The 19252-nt window shown below is 47.1% G+C and overlaps 1 protein-coding gene across 4 annotated transcripts in view; it reads left to right on the top strand.

Moving 5' to 3' along the window:
• The window catches only part of VANGL1 (VANGL planar cell polarity protein 1), a 48434-nt gene extending 31080 nt beyond the window's left edge, over positions 1-17354 (top strand). For 3 of the 4 annotated variants that reach the window (XM_042809850.1, XM_042809849.1, XM_042809851.1), the window contains exons 5-8: positions 5184-5317; positions 8521-8656; positions 10671-10905; positions 11824-17354. In XM_042809850.1, the coding sequence (XP_042665784.1) occupies positions 5184-5317; positions 8521-8656; positions 10671-10905; positions 11824-12084 (766 nt within the window). In that variant the 3' untranslated portion in view covers positions 12085-17354. The remainder of the gene's footprint in view (positions 1-5183; positions 5318-8520; positions 8657-10670; positions 10906-11823) is intronic. The other variant, XM_042809852.1, reaches the window with a different exon arrangement.
• The last annotated feature ends 1898 nt before the right edge of the window (positions 17355-19252 follow it).

Below are 19252 nucleotides of genomic sequence, written 5' to 3'. Positions count from 1 at the left end.
ATCAAGGTCCTCAGCCTTTTCCTTTTTCATGGAAAAAGTGTTTGCTGCATCCCATTGGAGGCTGCTCTTTTGCTTCAGGCCCTCCTTTGTTTCTAAAACCCATGTAAGGTTTTTGCAGCTTATCTTTTATGTTCACTGAATGTCAAAACAGGGCTAACAGGTATCCTTGTGACTGTGCCTTCCTTGTCACTGTGTCCTGTGACATGCTTGCTGTGTTACCAAGGAAAGGAAGAGGTGTAGTGCTAGTGCTCTCACCCCAGCACAGTGTCTTGCTTTTCCCAGTAAACCATCTTACTGGACCTTTTGAAATTTGCCAGTAAAGGTGACTGGGGAAAAATGCTTATGTTCTAAAGACCAATTAACGTGCTGAAATATCAGGCTAGAAAGCCTCTGAGAAGGAGATTGCAGTGGGAGCATGCATGCCTGTGGGTTTACTGGGTTTTTATAGCTGCTTGCTCAAACTTAGCACTCCGTACTTCTGTAGCAGCATCTTCTGAGCATTGGCCTGGGAATACTTTTATAGGGCTCTTAAGGGAGGTATTAAATAAGGAGCTTGTTTGGGTCATATCATTTAAAGGAGCAGACTCTTTTTCTAAAAAGTTTGGTCATGCCCTTCTATAAAAGGCTATGTTTTAAAAATTCCCATTTCCGTGCTCACAGCTTCTTTTCCGAATAAAAAGGTTACAACATAAGAGCAGGATTTGTAGTAGACTGGCAGTGGTCCTTTCCTTTTTCCTTTGTGCTGGATGGTTTGGCTGGGCTGCTGATGAAAAGGGGAAAGAAAAAACAACCCCAAAAAGCCCCACGAAGAAAACAACAACTTGCTGTCCTGCTCTCATCCAGGTGGAAGGCTGTGGGACAAGCTCTCTGTGCTGTGTTTATGCTTGTGTGCACTCTACACAAACTGGCTGTTTGCTCACATCTAAAACAAACTGTGTCCTGGTAGCTCGATGCCTGCTCCTTGGGGGAGGGAGAGCTGTGCCTGCCTGCCTCCTGCCTGAGCCCAGTGGAGACTTCAGTTGTGGTTGCCTGACAAGAGAATGTGGTTTTCCTGTTCCTAGGGGCTGCGGTCTTGTTCTCCCAGCTATACTAGGCTGAAATGCCACTGTAGCTATGGTGATCAAAAGGTATTTTTCTGCTTGGCTTGCTTGGTGCAGCTGCTGAAGGAGTTCCTTGTCTTGGCATCTCTGCTTGGCATCTCATCCCAGAGGGAGTAAGGAGACCTCAGCAACTTGCTGTAGATGGACCTGATGCAGCTGTGGGCTGGAGGCAGCCTGTAAGGCAAAGCCGGCTATGCATAGTGGGTTGCTCTCTGCAGTTCTTGCTCAGCTTCTCGTTGAGGTGCCAGAGCTTCCCAACTGTGGCACGTGTTTAGCATGCAAGTCCTTAGCTTGTTTTGATGCTGTGTGTCTGTTTTGCAGCACTTAAAAAAAACATTGTTTGGAAGAGATGAGTCTGTGTTGGGAGCCATTTAGTGAAGTAACCCTGGGCTTGCTCAGTCCTCAATTAGTACAGCACCAATCTCTGATTCTCCCTGGGGATTTTGGATGCTTAGCTCACCCTAAGCTCTGATCCTATGGGTTTTGCCTCTGTGGCAGGGTAAGGAAGTTCATGCTCTGGTAGCAAACGTCTTAGTTCTCTCAAGGTGTGTGTTTAGATCTGTATCTGCTGCAACACTGTGAGGAGCCCCTGTGCCTTCAGTGGGTAACAGAGCCATGGCAGGCTGCCTTCCTAGCTCAGAAAGCAAAGCGCAAAGCTTCTAAAAACCCCATCAGTGACACCACTGCAGTCTCTTTGTGTCTGATGGCAACTTCGAACATAGAGGTGTGACTTTAATCTCTTTTTTCACCACTCCCCTTCTTACTTCCATCTTCCCACCACTACAGCAGACTCAGCACCATTTTTCCAGGAAGCAGCAGGTTCTAAGCTGGTATTCGGATGACGTGAGCAGGCTTCCTTGTGCTCTCAGTATAGCACTGGCTCACTTGCCTGAAAATCCTCTAAAAGCAGTTTCAGTGTTGGTGTAGCTATGTCAGGGAAGGCAAATACAAAGCTAAAACGACCTCTGAGTGAGCGACACAGTGTTGAGACGTCAGATACCAAAATCCCGTGTAGCAACAAGCACTCAAGCAGGTTGTTCATGACTTATCTTTTGACAGGGAAAAGCTGGCAGTTGTTGTGGTTGTTGTGCTTTTGTGTCACACAGTCCCCTCCTCCATTTCCTTGGAGATCCCACAGAAGTTAGTTCATTGCTGTTTGTTAAGGACTCGGCCTCTCTCTGCTGCCAAATGCTGCTGAGGTACGCAGCACTGCTGCCGGATCTGCTTGTTTGCTTTCCCTGCTGGCAGCGTGCTGTGACATGGCCTTCTTCAGGAGGAAAAGAATAAAGATAATAAAAACAAATTGTTTCAACACCCCCTCAAACTGCACAAAGTACAAAGCAACGAAAGTAGGATTTTATTGATGCTGCCTTTACAAGTCTGTGGTCCTGTGCAACAGGTCCTTTCTGTGTCGCAGGTTTCTGTTGCCTGAAAGTGCTTTTCACATCCTGATCTGCTTTTTTGGGCTCTGGTATTTTGTTGCTATGCCTGAATTACATTTGGCTGCCAGATGCTCTTTGCAGGACGTAAGGAAGGTCCTTGCTTTGGCCTTCCCTAAATGGACAGTCTGGTATTGAAACTTTCTGTTCCTTTTCCTCCCACCTCTCCCCATTCTTTTGAAATTGTGCATACAGGAGGCCTTCATCTGCTGAAGCGCAGAGCGAATGGATGCATTGGGTGGATACGGTGCTGAGCTCCTCCTGAGACACTTCTGCAGGGAAAGGCATCCAAGTGTGGGCTGTGGGCCAGCTGCCAGTTCCCATTCCTGGAGGAACTGGTGGGTGGGTGGGTGGGAAGGAGGCTGCCACTGAAGCACCTTGTTTGCTGTGGCAGCAGAGGGTCTGGCATGCTGTGGAAAATCCCAAAGAGCTGCATTTTGCAGGAGGCCCAAGGCTTCCTTAGCTTGTTTCTGGGGGCTGCTGGGGTGCCCAAGTGAGCTGGGTCCCTCTGCTGTGCTAGGGATGGCCACATCGCTTGTAGGGCTGCTTGCTGCTCTGCAGCTCCCACTTGCAGCAGGGTGAGGTTTCCCCTTGATGTGGTTGAAAAGGTTAAGCAACGCTGCCCAGAAGGCTCTGATTCAGCCTTCCCCTCACCCTGGCTAATTATGGTCACCCTTCTAATTTTCTCAGCTGCATCACCTTCTCTTTAATTCTTCTTTTCTTTAAAAAAGAGTTTGAAGAGTCCCAGCCCAGCTGCCCCCTCACCTGGTGGGCCTGTGATGAATTGCATGGGAGCCAGAGATTTCCTAAATAGAAATTTAGGAAACTGCATCAGTAGAAAATAACAGGGCTTTAATATTCTTGGCAGCAACGGCAGAGTTTTGCAATGTAACAGCTTGATCGTGTTTGGATTGTGGGCGCATGTGTGTCAGTGAATCAGAGGGGTAGGTAAGTCACTGAGGGGTAGGAACAACTGGTGTCATGATAACAGCCTCTGTGGAGCTCAGGGAAAATGTGTGTGTGCGTTAAGGTGCATCATGCTCTCCCAAGCCCTAGCAGAGCCAGCTGGCCAGTGGAGCACCTCCCAGACATTTCCACTGCTGCCACTGATGGCCCAGTGCTGTCTGAGACTGGAGCCCTGCACTGCCAAGGCGTAACTGTTCTTGTTTTTATCATCTTGTTTCTAAGTGTTACATTTTGCAACAAAGCTCATCAAATTTCACCTTTCTTCCTGGGAAGCAGACATGGAAAAACTCAGTTGTGTTTGAGTACAGGCAGAAGGGAAAATATATGCTGCAGCTATGATTTATTTTGTGAAATTTTGTTTTGGAGCTGCAATAAATCCACAGGAGGAATCGGGAGTTTGGCAGGCAGAAATAAACTGGCTGTGGGTGGGGGCTGTCCATCTGCAGGTCTGTGTTAAAGGAATATTATTTCCCTGATTAAACAGTGGCCTTCATTACATATCGTTAACAGAGTGCTTAAATGAAATTGCTTTTAACGTATCTGATAGGATATTTAGAACTGGTATTTGGAGAATAAAGCTCCCAGAGGATACTGTAGTTAGTGTGGTGGGGTGTTATGCATCTGTCCTAAAGGTGGAATTTGCTTTAAAACCTCAACTGATCGTCTTAAAAGTGTACAGCTAACAAAACAGATGACGCTGTACCATAACAGTAAAGGAGGAAGGTACACACTGAGCAAGTCTGGATTTGTTTGTCTTCCCCAGCATCTTGTAGATGGACTGCATCTCTACTTCATTCGCTGCTGGGTGGGAGATGGGCAATGAGATGGTGAGAGTGACAGAGGTAGTGTGTGAGAGTTGAATTACTGGGGTGTGATGTAGCAGTTAATATTAGCACAAGGCACGGGAAAATTGAATTGCTCCTCCGGGAGCACACGTTGAATCAGTGGCAGTGATGAGAATTGAATGTAGGTCTTAATTTGTTCGTGTCTGTTTTCCCACATTACTATTCTTCTTTTTTTTTTCCCTCTATGTTGTAACATGTGTGAGAGTACTTGGTTGCTTTCCTTATGACAGGCTTAGTTGGTAAGTGTGAACTTCACAAATAACTGCCAACAAATATGTTGGCAGTCCCCTTTTAATTTTTGTGGGTTCCAAATGAAATGAAGTGTGATGCTGCCTCGATTCTGTCCCTTACTAGGGATTTAACAGGCGCTACTGGGATAATTCATTCTCAGGTAGCTGTGCTCCTAAGGCAACGATCTTATCATGCTGCGAAAGCTGGTAAGATTGGGCTCTTGTCAAAGCTTGGATGGAGGAGATGTGAGAAGCTGCAAGGTGCGGCTGGAAATGACTCAAATGGAAAAGCATCTGCACTGAGCTGGTCCCTCTGTGCAGGCTGGCCACACAAAGCCAGCAGGACACACTGATCCCTGGCCTGGGCATGCCGGGGAGCTGAGCACTGTCTGCATTTTGCTGTGCTGCAGGTGGCCTGGCACATCATTGACACTCTGCCCTTGCTCAGGGCTTTCCTATCGTCCTCCTGTTGAGGCATGGAGAGACATTACTAGCATCCCAGACAAGTTTTTAGGTCCTATGGAGAGCCTGAGTATTTTAAAAAGAAATAAAAGACCTTATTGCATTCTGCAAGTTTATCTTCTCCTGTTCTTTTTCCTCTAGCATCCAGCGAGCTGCATTGGTGGTTCTGGAAAATTACTACAGAGATTTCCCCGTCTACAACCCAGCGCTGTTAACAGCCTCCAAATCCCGTGCTGCCAAACACATGGCTGGCCTGAAAGTCTACAATGTTGATGGTAGGTGAGGTGAAATGTAGTCTCTGAGAACGGGTGGGATAGGGAAGGGCTGTGTTGGCCTTATGCTTTGTTTGCACGCATTCTCACCTTTTTGCTTTGCCAAATCCTTGTCTCTTGCTGGAAGTTTTCCGAAGGGTGCTGAGGTTGCTGGTTCCAGATGACTTTACAGATGTGTTTAGCCCACAAAAAGGCTTTTGTTTTTGCCAGGTGAAAACAGCCAAGTTTTGGGTCAGGCTTAATGATTACGTGGCTTGACAGAGTTTCTTGGCACTGCTGCTTGCTTTGGGCAGCCTCTGCTTCTTGTCACCCTTAGGTCATCTCCGTGGTTGTGCAACAATAAATGCAACTTTTAACCTAGATCTGTTCCCTAGTCATTCACTGCACAGATGCTGTGGGCAGCCTTCAGGAAAGCTGAGGAGGTTCATACCAATGCGGGGAGGAGCAACTGTGTAAGCAGCAGTTGACAGGGAAAGAAATGTTCATCAGGCTTGCAGCCTTAGCAGTAAATGAGCTGTACATGTCTTATGCTTGGCTGTGCTTCCAAGTCATCGTGATGCTCAGCAGTTTGCGGGAAAATGCCAAGACAGATAACTGTCCCCATGGAGCCTTACTGTTCTGCAAACTTGTTTCAGGCTCTTGGGCTTTGAGGGTATGTGTGGGAGGATGGCTGAGTGGATCCATGAGGGCACTTAAAGCAGTGAAAACTGGACTTAATCATTTGGCACTCTGAAGCTCTGTCAGTAAAAGCTAGGCTTGATAAGCAGGCTGTGCCCAGCCATCTGAGCCTTCATAAAAGTGTGCACTTCTCTGATGGAAGAGCTTTGATGGAAGTTGTATGGGGCAGCTTCTTCAGTGAGGCACTGCTGAAATCCCATGACAAGATGTGCTAAGTCCTGCATATAAATAGGTTTGTATTGAAAGGCTTTGAGAGCAGGAAGGAACTGAAAGGACTTAGCTGGTCTAGGTGGCTTTGTGTGTGCTGTAGACACTGAAATGTGAACATCAGTCAATGCAGCCACATGTCTTGGGTTTTTCCTTTGCCTTAACAAGGCTATGATGTCTTTATTTATTTATTTAATTAATTAATTTTTGTATTCTTGGTAGCTCTAGAAGTTTCAAAAGCCTTTTTCTTAGTTTTTCCCCAAGCCTGATGCAGCACTGCAGAGTCCATAAAATCAACTGTAGGTTTAAGATCTTTACAGTGAGATCTCTCATTTCTGGCAGAGGATAGGTGGAAGGGAGCAGGAGGGGGGCAGAGGGGTAGGCTTCTTCCGTGTCCTCTGCTTCCTGGAGTGAAGAAGCTTGGAGGCGGGAAAGAATTAATTCAGTAAGAGAGAAGTAACACAACTTGTTCTGCACTTTTCTAGGAGTGAGATCTTGCATTCCAGTTGCTCATTCTCAGTGAGGCCCTGTTTGGAAATTCAGAGCTGCCAGATCCCAGTGTCTGTGCACCATTCAAACCATACTGCAGGATATGCTGTTCCCATTACCAGCTTGCTTCTGGTGCAGCATCTCTTTAAGAAATAGCAGGGTGCCTGATTCTGTAGCAGTTACTGGGGTGCCTCAAGCTTGGAGGAAAAACTGTCAGTACAGTTACAGCATTAGAAGTTTTGTGAGTTAGCAACTCCAAAACTAGTTGAAATATAAGGAACCAGAAATGAGCTCCAGATATGGCTGGCCAGGCCTTCTTAACGGCAATCTGATGAGCCTGGTAGGGCCTTAAAACTTGCACTTTCCATTTTGGGGCAGTACAGGATCCCTGGTCTGTTCCTTGTGAAACACTTCTGCCTTTGTAGATGTGGAAATCTCAGGCTTAGAGGCATATTCTTCAGAATCATTCCCATCCTCTTTACAAAGAGGAGTGTAGTTCTGGCTGCAGCTCGCCTTGGCGTCTTGACAGCCTTTTACACCCTCTGTGTGAAAAAACAGTAACGCTATTAAGCAGCTTAATTTGTTGGCAGCTTTTGTATTTGATGTTGTAGCAGCCAGGAAGGAAAAACATCTTGCTGTAATCTTATACAGAGTGGGGAGGCTTACCTTCAAAACCTGAATTTCCATCACCAGGCATAGTCAAAAAGGCTTGTAATAATTCTAACCCAAATTTGGGAGCCAGTGTCTCCCTTGAGTAGTATTCTCCATTTCAAGTCTGTGAAACAAAGTTTGAAGTTTAGGAGCCATCTGTTTAAATGATGGGTCTTCCTACTGTTGAGCTTCAGGCTTCTGTCTTGGAAATGTTGTTTGTGATTTTTAGGAAAAATAAATAAAAGCTGCCTTTGCATAAGCAGAATAATTTAAGCATGTCTGTGCAATTGATGGGCCTTAGTCACTGCCAGGTAAGAGCAGTTGGAGAAACAGCTCTCAGTGGTTTGGAGACTGTCTTAGGCTTCCCTTCTTTATCCTCTATTGGGTAGAAGAGTTGGTACACTTATCGAGAGTAACATTTTCTCCCTTTCTACCACATATTTGTCTAACAGCCAGAGCTGGGAGCTTCCTAGGCCGTTCCTGCACTGTGTGGTCACTACTTAAGATCTTATAAACTCCTCTTTCCTTTGCTGGAGTGTTCAAGAGCAGGTCATAGATTACCTGTTCAGGGAATAGGAGCAATAGGAGCTCTGATAGCAGATGCTGCTCTGGAGTTGCTGCATGCACAGACCCCAGCCTAACCTGTAGCACACCTGTTGCTCAGAAAGCATCTACCCTTCTGCAAAACTTTGTCTGAAGGTAGTTATGTTGTCTCTGCATCCTGCTTTTCTTTTCCATGTGTAACTGCCTGAACTTTGTTTTTCATTCATTCGTCTCTACGTCTCTTGATGTTCTTGTGTTTGTCTTTCTCCTCTTTCCAACGCCATGTTTCTTCTGTTCTCACACTGTCTTGTTGCTGAAATGTGGGGCGTTGCAGCTGTTCTTGCTGTCAAACTGAAAGCACATATAATGGATGGTAAGTTGCATCCTTGGCATGCATATCTTACCTGTCTTTGCGTGAGATCCCTACTAACTTCTTTTTCCACTGTCATCCTTGGAGCTAGGAAGAGAGCTCCTCTCCAAGCACGTGCTGTCCAGCGGGGTTTCTACAGAGCTCATGAAGCTGTGTAGACGGGGTAGGGGCAGAGTTGTGGCACACCTGTGGCAGATGCTTTGTGGTACTGCTCTTTCCCAGCTCACTTCTGTGACAGTAATGCCCGCCTTCTTGTCTCCTCTTGCGGAAGGCCCAGGGAACAATGCCTCAGGGCAGTCCCGTGCCATGATCGCAGCCGCAGCCCGGCGCAGGGACTCTAGCCACAATGAGCTCTACTACGAAGAGGCCGACCACGAGCGCCGAGTCAAAAAGCGTCGTGCAAGGTAAAGGTGTCCTTTCCCCAGGGGTGATCCCCAGTGCGGCTCAGCTGATGCTTTTTAGAGGCTCAGTCATGATAGACTTGCTGAGCCTGTTCAGAGAAGAGGGATTTTTGATGAAGGGCTGGGGGGTGGCTGTAAATCTGTCGCGGTACGCGAACATATGAAACCCAGATGCACAAGGGACAGTGACAGCTTGAAAACTAGAGTTATCTGAAGAAAATACATAAGCAGAGCTTGTGTATATTGTGCCAGATAAGCTAATGTGATGTCACGGATTAGGGAACAGTCCAGTGCTTGACAAATCCATAGTTACTTGCTGTAGGAAATCCCATTATTTCCCCTGTGCTCAGGCTTGTCATCTTGGCTCAAGTAATTCAAGGGCAGAGCTGGTGGGACAGTTGGTATTGCCTCTTTGTGGGAGAGGAAAGAATATGTTTTTACAGGCAACTAAAAGGGGCAGTTTGCCTGTCTTTCCTAGTAATGAATTGGAGGGGAAAGGCATGACCAGGACTGCCTCTGTTTTATTTTGGAAATAAATAGGTGTTTTCTGTAGTCACACTTAGTCTGTGGAGTTAACATTTTGGTGAGGTGATCCCAGAAAGTTTGTGCCTTTGTTTGCTTGAGAACCTAATTACTGTTTGTAGTTAACACACCTAACGTTTTGAGGGGAGCTGCGTACAGACAGGCACCCCTGTGTTTGGAAGGAATGTGCCATAACTGGATGGAGCTGGCTTGTATTGTGTTTTATTTTGGCAGCTTATATTTCATTGGGAAAGTGCTGGCACAGTGTCCCTCTAGCCTGATTTGGTCTGACCTATGCTCTGTAGCTGCAGTTGGTCAGGCTCTCTTCCAGCCATGGGGTAATAGGATCTTAAATTTTCTTTTCTATGCAATATAGCATTCTAATGTGTGCATGTCTCTCTTTCTTGATGAGGCTGGTTAGAGCAGCTGCTTAGTCAGAGCAAAACCATCAGTCACTAGAAGAGCATGCCAGATGTTACAAAGAAGGAAGGTCAGAGCTGCAACAAAAGGACACAAAGAGATTAAAAACTGATTTCCACTGTTCCCCCAGACAAATTAAACAAAACTTACAGGGGTCAGGGATTCTTGTGCTGTTCTTTGTATACAGCCTGAATGCAGTGTTCTGTACCACTGCTTGTCCTGAGGCAGCTTCTTCTAGCTTTGCTGTACATTGGGTAATGGCATAAAGGTCACAGTAATTGGTGACTTGAGTGTGAAACACATCCTGTCTAGAGAGGCAAAATAATTTTGTCGGGTGGCTCTTCCATTACTGTTGCTTTTTCCCCATTGACTGCAGCACAGTCTCTGACTAGTTAAATTCTGCTGGGCTTGCAAGTGTCATTTGGCATGTTTGCCTTTTTATGGTGCGTTCTCGGTGTTTGCTCACCTGTGCCAACACAGGAATGCTTTGCAGAGGATGTCTTTGGCTGCAGTGTTAGGAGGGTAGATGGGGACCTCATCATTGTTCAGTGGAGAGTTACAGGGCAGTCATCCTGAAATGCAAGGTCTGCTCTCAGTTGGTGTTAATCAGAGCAGGCCGCAGCTAGGTGAGCACAGTCTTACAGCACTCTGCATCCTGGGTCATGCTAGTTTATAGCCAGCCTCTTCCTGACATCAAGCTGCTGCACTGCATGCTGGAACGGCCGTTCCAAAGATATGCCTTAAAACACAAGGGCAGCTGTGTCTTGTTAAGTCATGTAACTGATGTTTATGCTGTGTTGGCAGAACCAAGTACGACAGTCAGGCTTTTAAAGCCTTAATCCTGGTTTATGACCTTCAGTTTCTGGATGGCTTGGGCAAGAAAAGGAGAGCTGCTGTCTTACCTCACAGATCGTCAGCGGAGTGGATTTTATGTAACTTGTATGGCAGACAGTGAGTCAGTGGTAGAGATAGGAACTGGAGCTTGCAAATCCTGACTCCCAGGCTCTGCCTTAACTACAGACCCATTCTACCTCTTGTGTTGTGACTCTTGCTGTGCTGGTTTTCTTTCTGCAAGGCTTGTGGTTGCAGTAGAGGAGGCCTTCACTCATATCAAACGCCTCCAGGCAGAGGAACAGCAAAAAGCTCCAGGAGAGATGATGGACTCTCGAGAAGCAGCCCAGGCGATCTTCCCGTCCATGGCAAGAGCTCTGCAGAAGTACCTTCGTACCACCCGCCAGCAGCAGTACCACAGCATGGAGAGCATCCTGCAACACTTGTCCTTCTGCATCACAAATAACATGACACCAAAGGTAACGTCCTCTTTAACCCTAGTGTAGGTTAGGAAGGATAAAGGGACAGCATGTGTGCGTGCACAGGGCAAGGAATTGCTGGGGAAAGCGAGTGGAGATTTTTATATCTGCTCTCTGTAATGCAGTCAGCACTCTGTAGATTGCATCAGGAAGTGGTGTTTCCTCTGAAGCACCTTTTTCTTTTCAGCTGAAAGTACCCATGAGATAATTAGCTGCTTGTTCTGATATCCAGTTCAGCACTGGAGTCAGTATCAAAGAAGTGTCCAAGGTGGTGGCCCTGAGTCATGGGCAGTTTTCCCAGCTGGCTGACTGATGGAGATAGCAACTTGCAAATGACATTTTTCTTCTTTTTATCTCTTCCACGCTGCTGCATTTTGGACTGCTGCTATTTATAGCCTAAATCCCTGTCTGACAGTATTTGTAACTCATGGTCTGCCTGGTCAGATGTCATTTTGTTGCTTCACACCCTGACTGCTGAACTGCAAATGCAGGGAGGGACTGAATGATGAGGGAGATGGGTCACGTGGTCCTCAGTGTCCTCCTTCCTCCCTAATAGCATCCTACAACCACCTTGCTGGAGAACACAACCCAAGGACAAAAATGCAATAATTCACTCTTGGGAATTTACCCAGGACTTTCTGTGCTGAGTGTGGAAATGCTGTGGAGAAACAGAGGTGGACCTTTCACTGGGATCCACATGGGATCTTCCTCAGAGGTGCAAGGGGGTGGTTCTGCTGCCATTAAGATAGCAAGGGAGAGGGGAACAGATGTCTCCTGAAGCCCAGAAGCTGAAATAACTTCCTGCATTGCAAGCCAGTGCTCACAGAGCTGTATCTAGAGAAAGAAAGAGAGCGTGGAAGCAGACAGAGTCATGGGGCTGCTGTTTCCCCGGTGCTAATGTGTTCACTTTCTTACTAGGCATTCCTGGAGCGTTACCTCAGCCCCGGCCCAACCCTCCAGTACGACAGGGATCGCTGGTTCTCCAAGCAGTGGACACTCGTTAGCGAGGAAGCAGTCACAAGTGGGTTGCAAGATGGAATTGTTTTTGTCCTCAAGTGCTTGGACTTCAGCCTTGTTGCTAATGTGAAGAAAATTCCCTTCATCAAACTCTCTGAAGAGTTCATAGACCCTAAATCTCATAAATTTGTCCTTCGCTTACAGTCCGAGACTTCAGTCTAAGGGATTTTGAGGATGGGTTGTTTGGAACTTTTTTTTTTTTTTTTTCACTATTCTGCTTTTGGGTTTTATTTCCCCAATGCTGACTGAAACTGGCAGATGATGGACCAGTAATATTTGACCATCTGCACTTTATTTGGAAAGGGGTGGAGGGAGCTGGGATATCTTATCTAGAAAGGAATATCTTAAGAGGCGACAGGGTGACTTGGCTTGGTTAGCTCAGCCTTGGAGACAGAACAGATTTTTTTTTCCCCTTTCCAGGCATATTGTGAATCTCACGCTCTCTTTCTCTGCACAGTTGCAATGTCTGTATTTCTGTTGGAATGCTGCCTTACACTCTGTGTGTGTGCTTTTGCTACCTGTTTCTCCTGAAAACAGGCTGCTCACCTCTCCACTACAGAAGTCTGCTTGTACAGAGAGAACTTATAGTTTCTTTTCATGTGGAAGTGAGAGAGTGTGAGAGGTTTCCTTGTGTCAGCTACATAATAAGTAAGACTGAAGATCTGTTTATTTTTTTTTTTTCCTACTCTCTGTGTGTTTTCTTATCAGTGCTGGATCTGTGTGAACATAGTGGGATGGTTTTGCAGTCTGTTTCTGTCTCTGTGAAGTTGCTTGTGTCAACCTGGATCAGCCCATCTTGCTGCTCTTCCAAATTCTTTTTAGCAATGCTTGTTAGTGGAAACAGTTCTGCATGCCACTTTTGCCTCTTTTGTCTCAGTGTTTGTCCCTCTCCTTTGCCAGGCTCTCCAAAGCTCCCCAGTCTGCTTTCCAAACGTGTTTCTCTAGCCCCAGTGCCCTCGGGGTCTGCCTTACCCTTCTTCCTCTCACACCTGCGGGGGCTGCACATTTGCACAGGGTGGGTAAGTAGCTGGCTCCTTCTCAGATGCATCACAGACGCTGCTATGTCTGCAGCCCTGCAGAGGGGAAGAAGAAAGCATGCAGGAATGTATCCCTCCTTATCCAAGGGGTTCAGTGTGTCTGGAAAACAGACGAGCAAAAACGCTTCCCTCCTCGAAGAGTGGAGCCAGGAAAGGGCTGGCTCTACTGTCCCCCTCTTGCTTTGAAGAACTGCCGTGATGTTGAAATGCTGCAGTGCATCCTTCCCCGCCTTCAACAAAGCTGGGAAATACCAAACGGTCTGAATGCTGAAAACCTGCCTACCTTTTTTGGCCTTTTTCTGCTGTGGGGGTCTCTCCGTTTTCAGTGCCAGGATGGCCTGCTGCTTCTTTGCTCTTGTGAGAGATGCTTAGCTCTTAATTTGAAAGGTTTCTTCGTAAGATGAGCCTGTCTGGATGCTAGCTATGAGCATTGTGTGACTCCAAAGCCACCTCTGGGCCTGGTGGTGACTCGTCTTCAGGTGGGCCCCTCCTAGAGGCCCTGATCTGTGGTGACAGATTCAAGTGGAAATGCTGGATTCATCCTGCCCAGTCTTTTGCCATGAGAAGATCTGTATCTAGCATGAGCCAACCTGCCTTCCATGGAGATCTCTTACTGCAAAGGGCCCTGCTAGTGAGGTACACCCAATGCCATTCACTGCTTTATCTTCTGTTCTGGCCCATGATAGCTTCCTACAGCCTCTTTTGCCTACCCCAGGCCTTCCTTGGGCTCCATCATCAGTCCACTGGGCTGCTTCCCTGCTCCAGCAGCGGTAGTTGAGAAGGAGCCACATGTCTGGCAGCACCAGCTGGTCCTCTTGGGTTTGAGGGAGCTACCAGCCACCTGAGCTCCCTGGTGAGGGAGGGTCCCAGGTGGAGATTCCCCCAGCCAAGTATAACCCATGGTCTGTGTGGCCTCCCACTGCTGGCAGCTTTCGTCTGAATGTGTAATACTCACCTCCATCCTGTGGTCTCTGTGTGATGTGTCAGAATTGGTTGTGAAGAAACAAAACGTGCGTGATGAGACCAAGCCTATCTATGCCCCTTCAAGGATGAGAAGTAGGTGGAGTTTTCCTTGTCTAAACTCAACGCCTGAGTTTCTTTCTAGGTCAGACTTTCTTGCAGTCTGTGTCTGTACAGGGATTTTTTTACTGACTGTGGCCTTTGCAGTATTTTAGTTTGGAAAAACACAGATTTATTCCCTCCTTAAAAACAAAACAAACAAAAAAGGTGATGGAGCATACAGTATCTCACACGTAGCTCTCCTGAAGGTGTATGTATTTGTTTTTTGTGATGTACATTACCAGTCAGGGCAGGAGAGACTGGGAGTAGCATGGGCACTACAAAGCACTTCTGCTTATGGCTGAACCAGCTTGGATGTGTGCAGCCAGAGGGAGAACTGCTGTGCCGGGGGCTTGGGTGTGCCCTACACATGGGAGCACCTTGGTTAGGGCACTGCTCCATAAAACCTTCCTTTCCCAGGATTTCCTCTCCCCGACGATTGGCCTGTCTGACAGTGTCTGCTCAGGAAGCTCACGTCTTAATCCTTAGTTGCATTGAACCCTTAAGCACATGGAAAGCCAGATGGAAGCAAGACATGCTCACTCTGGATCTGCATCCTAATCTGTGCTACCTTCTCTGCTGTCAGCTCCTGCTTTAAGCACTCTTCCCAGTGTTGAGGTGAATGCTTTGCTTGATAAAATCTGAAGGAGAGAGCTTCACCTCTCAAACAGGCTGCTTACTGCAGAGTTGCAACCTGTTCTGAGCTGAGAACAGTCTATAAGGGAATCTGAACTCCTGGGTATTCCCAGTTTTTTTTAATGATTTTTTATTTCTCCGGCTCTCTCTTTGGGGCTTGTTTCCCCTCCCCATGCAAAATCAAGGGACCACGATCATACCTACCTCAGTGGGCTGTTGTGGGCTAAACTCAGTGCATCACAAAGTGCTTTGAAATCCACATATGGATCTGTGGAGTCTGTAAGAACTCAGGCTCTTTGTAAAAATCCTAAGCAGTGAGAGCAGACTGGTTTGTTTAATTCTGTTTCTAGCCAGCTAATGAGTAAGAATTGAGTCACAGGGAACAAAGCTCTGAATCCAAATCCTGCAGTCCTTACTCCTGGAAAGCTTGCCAAGAGTTGAGCGTAAATAAGGCTTGTACAGTTTGCCAGCCAAGCACAGGCTGCTTCTCTCCAAATGCCTCCTATTCTGCACCATCTCCTTGTGTGTTAATCTCCCTCCTGTCGCCCAAGCTTGTATGCTCTTATCTAATTGAGAAGCGATTTTTAGAAATGAGTGGTTTTTGAGATAACCCTGTTTGTAGTGAAGGCTGAGCCCATGCCCCTCAGAGGAGGACCTTATGCTGCACCATTCAATAGAGTGCTGTGTTGGCCCACTCCTCTTTTCCATGTGTGATTCTCAAGTATGCTGCTCAGACAGTTTAAAGACTCATATTTGTTACAGCCTAAATCCAAAACCATGCTGAGATCTTCCTAAACCAGATGCAACAAAGACTTTCAGCTGCTTCAAGGAAAATGGAAGTGACTGTGGGTTTTCACAAAGGCTGACTCTTTCATGGCCGAAGAGTGGAAAGTTAGGATTTCTCGCAGCTTCTAAGAGCACAGGGTAGTAGACCTTGGCAAACACACACCCTGCATGCAGCAGAGTATCTGCTGAAGGTGTACTCTGCATGGAAGAGTGGCAGAGCAAGGTCAGCTCCAGAGTATACCCTGCTTTGGGGTTGTGCTTGGCTCTTTCAAGGCAGCAGGAGATATCCACTCTGGAGCAGCATCTTGGAGACAGATTTCAGCTTTTCCTCTGGTGTTCTGCTACCTCTGAAGTCTTCATGCCAGCAGATCCAGTCACTCCACCTTACTAGCTGTGTTCAATTGAGTTTTCTGCTGAGGAGGAACAAATACTGGGTGGGATGTGAGGTGCTGGCCTTGGAGCCTGAGACAGCTTGGGGTAGGACACAAGTCTGGGAGAGAGCTGAACAAATTGGAACCCGCAAAGAGCTTTTCCTCTTTTGCTTTGGGATGCTCCACACAAAGTGTAGGGATTCCTCTGTTTCCAAGCATGCCAGAAGCTGTGGAGAAGCAGTTTCTAAAACTGGCCGTGCAGAAGTAGCTTGTAAAAGTCTTGAGATGTGCATGTTCCAACGCTCGTTAGTGAAGAAACTGGAAAGATCTATACTATGCAAAATGTGGAAACCTACTCAGGCCAATTTCATCTTGCTCACAGAAACTTTTCAATCTTCTCTTTTTTTAAAAAGGTAAATGAAAAATCTTGCAGTCTATTAAAGAATGCTGCCGTCTGGCCCCAGGCTCTGCTCAGCTCTGCCCTGCCGTCCAAGAGGTGTTTTGAGGTGTTTGTACAGATGTCTGTTTTCTCATTCAGCTTGTGCGTGGATGTGCTTCTCTCTTTATAGGTGTATGCGTTGTACTTGTCTAAAGCCTTGAGCCAAGCTTGGTGGTTCAGTGTTTGAATTGTGAAGAAGGAAGCACTCTTGGGATCAGATTGTTTTGGTTTTTTTTTTTTTTTTAAGTGATCTCCTAAAAGAGAGGGCTTTTTTTGAGCCTTGAAGTCTCCTTTAGGAACATGCATCCTTATGTGCTTGGGCTGCTGCCTCAGGTAGATGGTGACCAAAAGTTGCTGTTTCCGACGGCTGGTGTGGATCTCATTGAGTTTACTCCAGATGGGTCCCCCCCCATCACCAGTTTATCTGCCTGTCTGTTTCCTTCCAAGAGGCAGCGTGTGCTGATCCATGTGCTGCAGTGCAGCCCCGTGGGCAGTGCATGATGCTGTGGGTGTGCGCTGCTACCCCACAGCGACTTCCCTTGGCAGCTTCCACCAGTGCTGACAGGGCTTGGGAGCATCTCTTGTCTGCACACGGGGATGCTGCGGCTTGCTGCCCGCACAGACCCAGCTGTGAAGGGATCTTACACTCTTCTGTGCCTGTTTCTTTGATTCAGCGTTATTGTGTCTTGGGGTAGGGGATGAGAGCCAGCTCTCTTCTTGCACCCTTTTTGATCACTGTGTAATACTCCTTTTCTACACATACTGTGTATAGTAAGGTGGGTTTTGCCAAGGTTTTCTAATTAACAGACACTAACCAGCATTTCTTTTTTTTTTTTTTTTTCCCTCCTTTTTGCACATGTGACTTTAACTGCAGTGGTACATGGTCTTTCAGTTCTTTTCTAATCATGGACTTAAATAAGCAAATTCCTGGTGTCTGTGACATTAATGCACTGTGGGTTTCGTCTAGTAAGTCGTTCTGTTCCAAGCTGGGTTCTCTTCAGTTATAGCTGGATGGGTTTTTGTTGTTTTTAAACTGAAACATAAAACCGTTTTACACTTTGCATATTTTGTACAGTAAAATTCTGGAAATAAACTGAAACCAGATTTGATTGTCCCACTCTTTCCTCTTACCTTTTCAGACACACACAAAAAAAAAAAGAAGAAGAAAAGGGGCTCTGGCCTCCAGGCATTCCTAAGTTGTGGCTGGGAGGGGCCCTGCAAACATGTGGGTTAACCTATTTGAGGCTGCCTTGTGTCACCTTTCTTTCAGACCTTTCTGATCCACCCTGCCATAGTAAAATGCAAACTCATTTATCACTCTTGAAGTGAGACTGGTAGGTGACTGCTTTGAACACCTGAAATCTCCAAGGATGGAGAGCAAATACAGCTGGTGAGGGTGTGTGGTGGGTGGGCCAGGGCTGGAACAGGTTTTTCTGCCTGCTTTATTCTTTGCTCATATATTATGAAGTGTAGGATTTGTGGCTGAATCCTTTATTAGGATCTGGTGGGGAGGGGGAGTGTTGAGGCAAAGCCTCCTTGTTTCAGTGGATGTGAGCCTGCTCAATGGATGTGTGCTCTGCTAATAATGGCTTTAAGGGCTTCTTGCCTTGAAATCACTCTGGGCGCAGCTGTTCCCATCCTCATGGTGCCGAGAGCTTTGAAAGACCATGTCTTGTAGGCCCTTGGTACCTTGCTCTTTAGGACAGCCCCTCCCATGGGCTCTCACATTTCACCATGCAAAGCAGCTCTTCTCTATGAGCTGTTGGAAAAATCCACAGGATGCTGTGGAGCGGTGAAAAACACAGTGTAGCAATTGTTGAGATAAGTGCTAAAAATACAAACGCTGGTGGAGGGAAACATCCCAACAAGTAATTCTGTGCTTGGAGGGAGAGGAAGGTGTTTGGGCTAACAACCAAAGCCCAGAAGGAAGAAGGAAGGGTGGGGTGGGGTGTGCTGCCTCCTGTTCTCCATTGATTTCTGCTTTTGATCCATGTCCCTTCATCCTGCTGGTGGGGCCCAGCAACACTGTCCTGCCCTGTGCTGTCTGCACCTTCTCTGGGCAGCCTGTTCCCAGTGCCTCATCACCTTCTGAGTAAAGGATTTTCTCCTAACATCAAAATCTCTCCTCTTTTAGTTTTAAACCATTCCCCTTTTACCCATCGCTATGTGCTCTTATTAAAATATTCCTCTTTTCTCTAGGCTGAACCAGCCTGTCCTCACAGAGGAGGTACTTGAGCCCTCTGAGCATCCTCGTGGCTTCTTCTGGACCCCTTCCAACAGCTTCATGTCCTTCTTGTGCTGTTGGTCTCTGTGCTTTCTCTCTCTAGCTATGGGTTGTGGAAACTGAAGGTAGAAACAGGCTTTGCCAGAGGGACCAGTTCCCCTGGCTTTCGCCCAGAGCTCAGGTATCTGAATCATAAGGGGCTGCGGTATGAAGCTCAGCAGAAATTAGAGCTGAGGGTGCTTCTCTGGGTTGGCCAAATCTTTCACTGGAGTCACGAGGGTCCTTGAGGTGTGAGGGAGCCCCAGGCGCACTGCTGGGGCAAGTGCTGCCCACACAAAGTCCTGACAAGATGGGGAAGGAGGCAGTGATTGGGAACAGTGTGTGGATGAGCTGGGTGTGCTGCCCATGAGGTGAGCACCTTGCTCCTGAGGGAGGTACTGGAGTTGTTTAGGAAGGTGGAACTCCTTTTGCAGTGCCCTGAAGGCTTTGGCTGCCCCGAGACAGCACAGCAATGCCTGCTGAGGTAAAGTGTCTGATACTGAGCAAGGCGGTGCCTGAAGTGTGGCCTAGGACATGAGGAGGTCTGCTGACTGTGTAGTAGGTGGTGGGACCAGGCCTCATGGTTACGTGTGCTGAGGGAACTTTGCCTTCAGAGAATTCAGTGGGGAGAAGTGGGGCAGAGGTGTGGTCTGTGTGTAACACACGGGTTAAAGAAAGGGATTCGTCTCTTTGCTTGCTCCAGAGCCTTGCATGCAACACTAGCAGTGCCTCAAGTCGT

This window comes from Centrocercus urophasianus, unplaced genomic scaffold, assembly GCF_019232065.1.
Source record: "Centrocercus urophasianus isolate 14NV4802_14NV808 unplaced genomic scaffold, USGS_Curo_1.0 seq_12, whole genome shotgun sequence".
Classification (NCBI taxonomy): domain Eukaryota; kingdom Metazoa; phylum Chordata; class Aves; order Galliformes; family Phasianidae; genus Centrocercus; species Centrocercus urophasianus.
The sequence above is the reverse complement of the archived record's forward strand: the minus strand, read 5'-3'. Positions and strand labels throughout refer to the sequence as shown.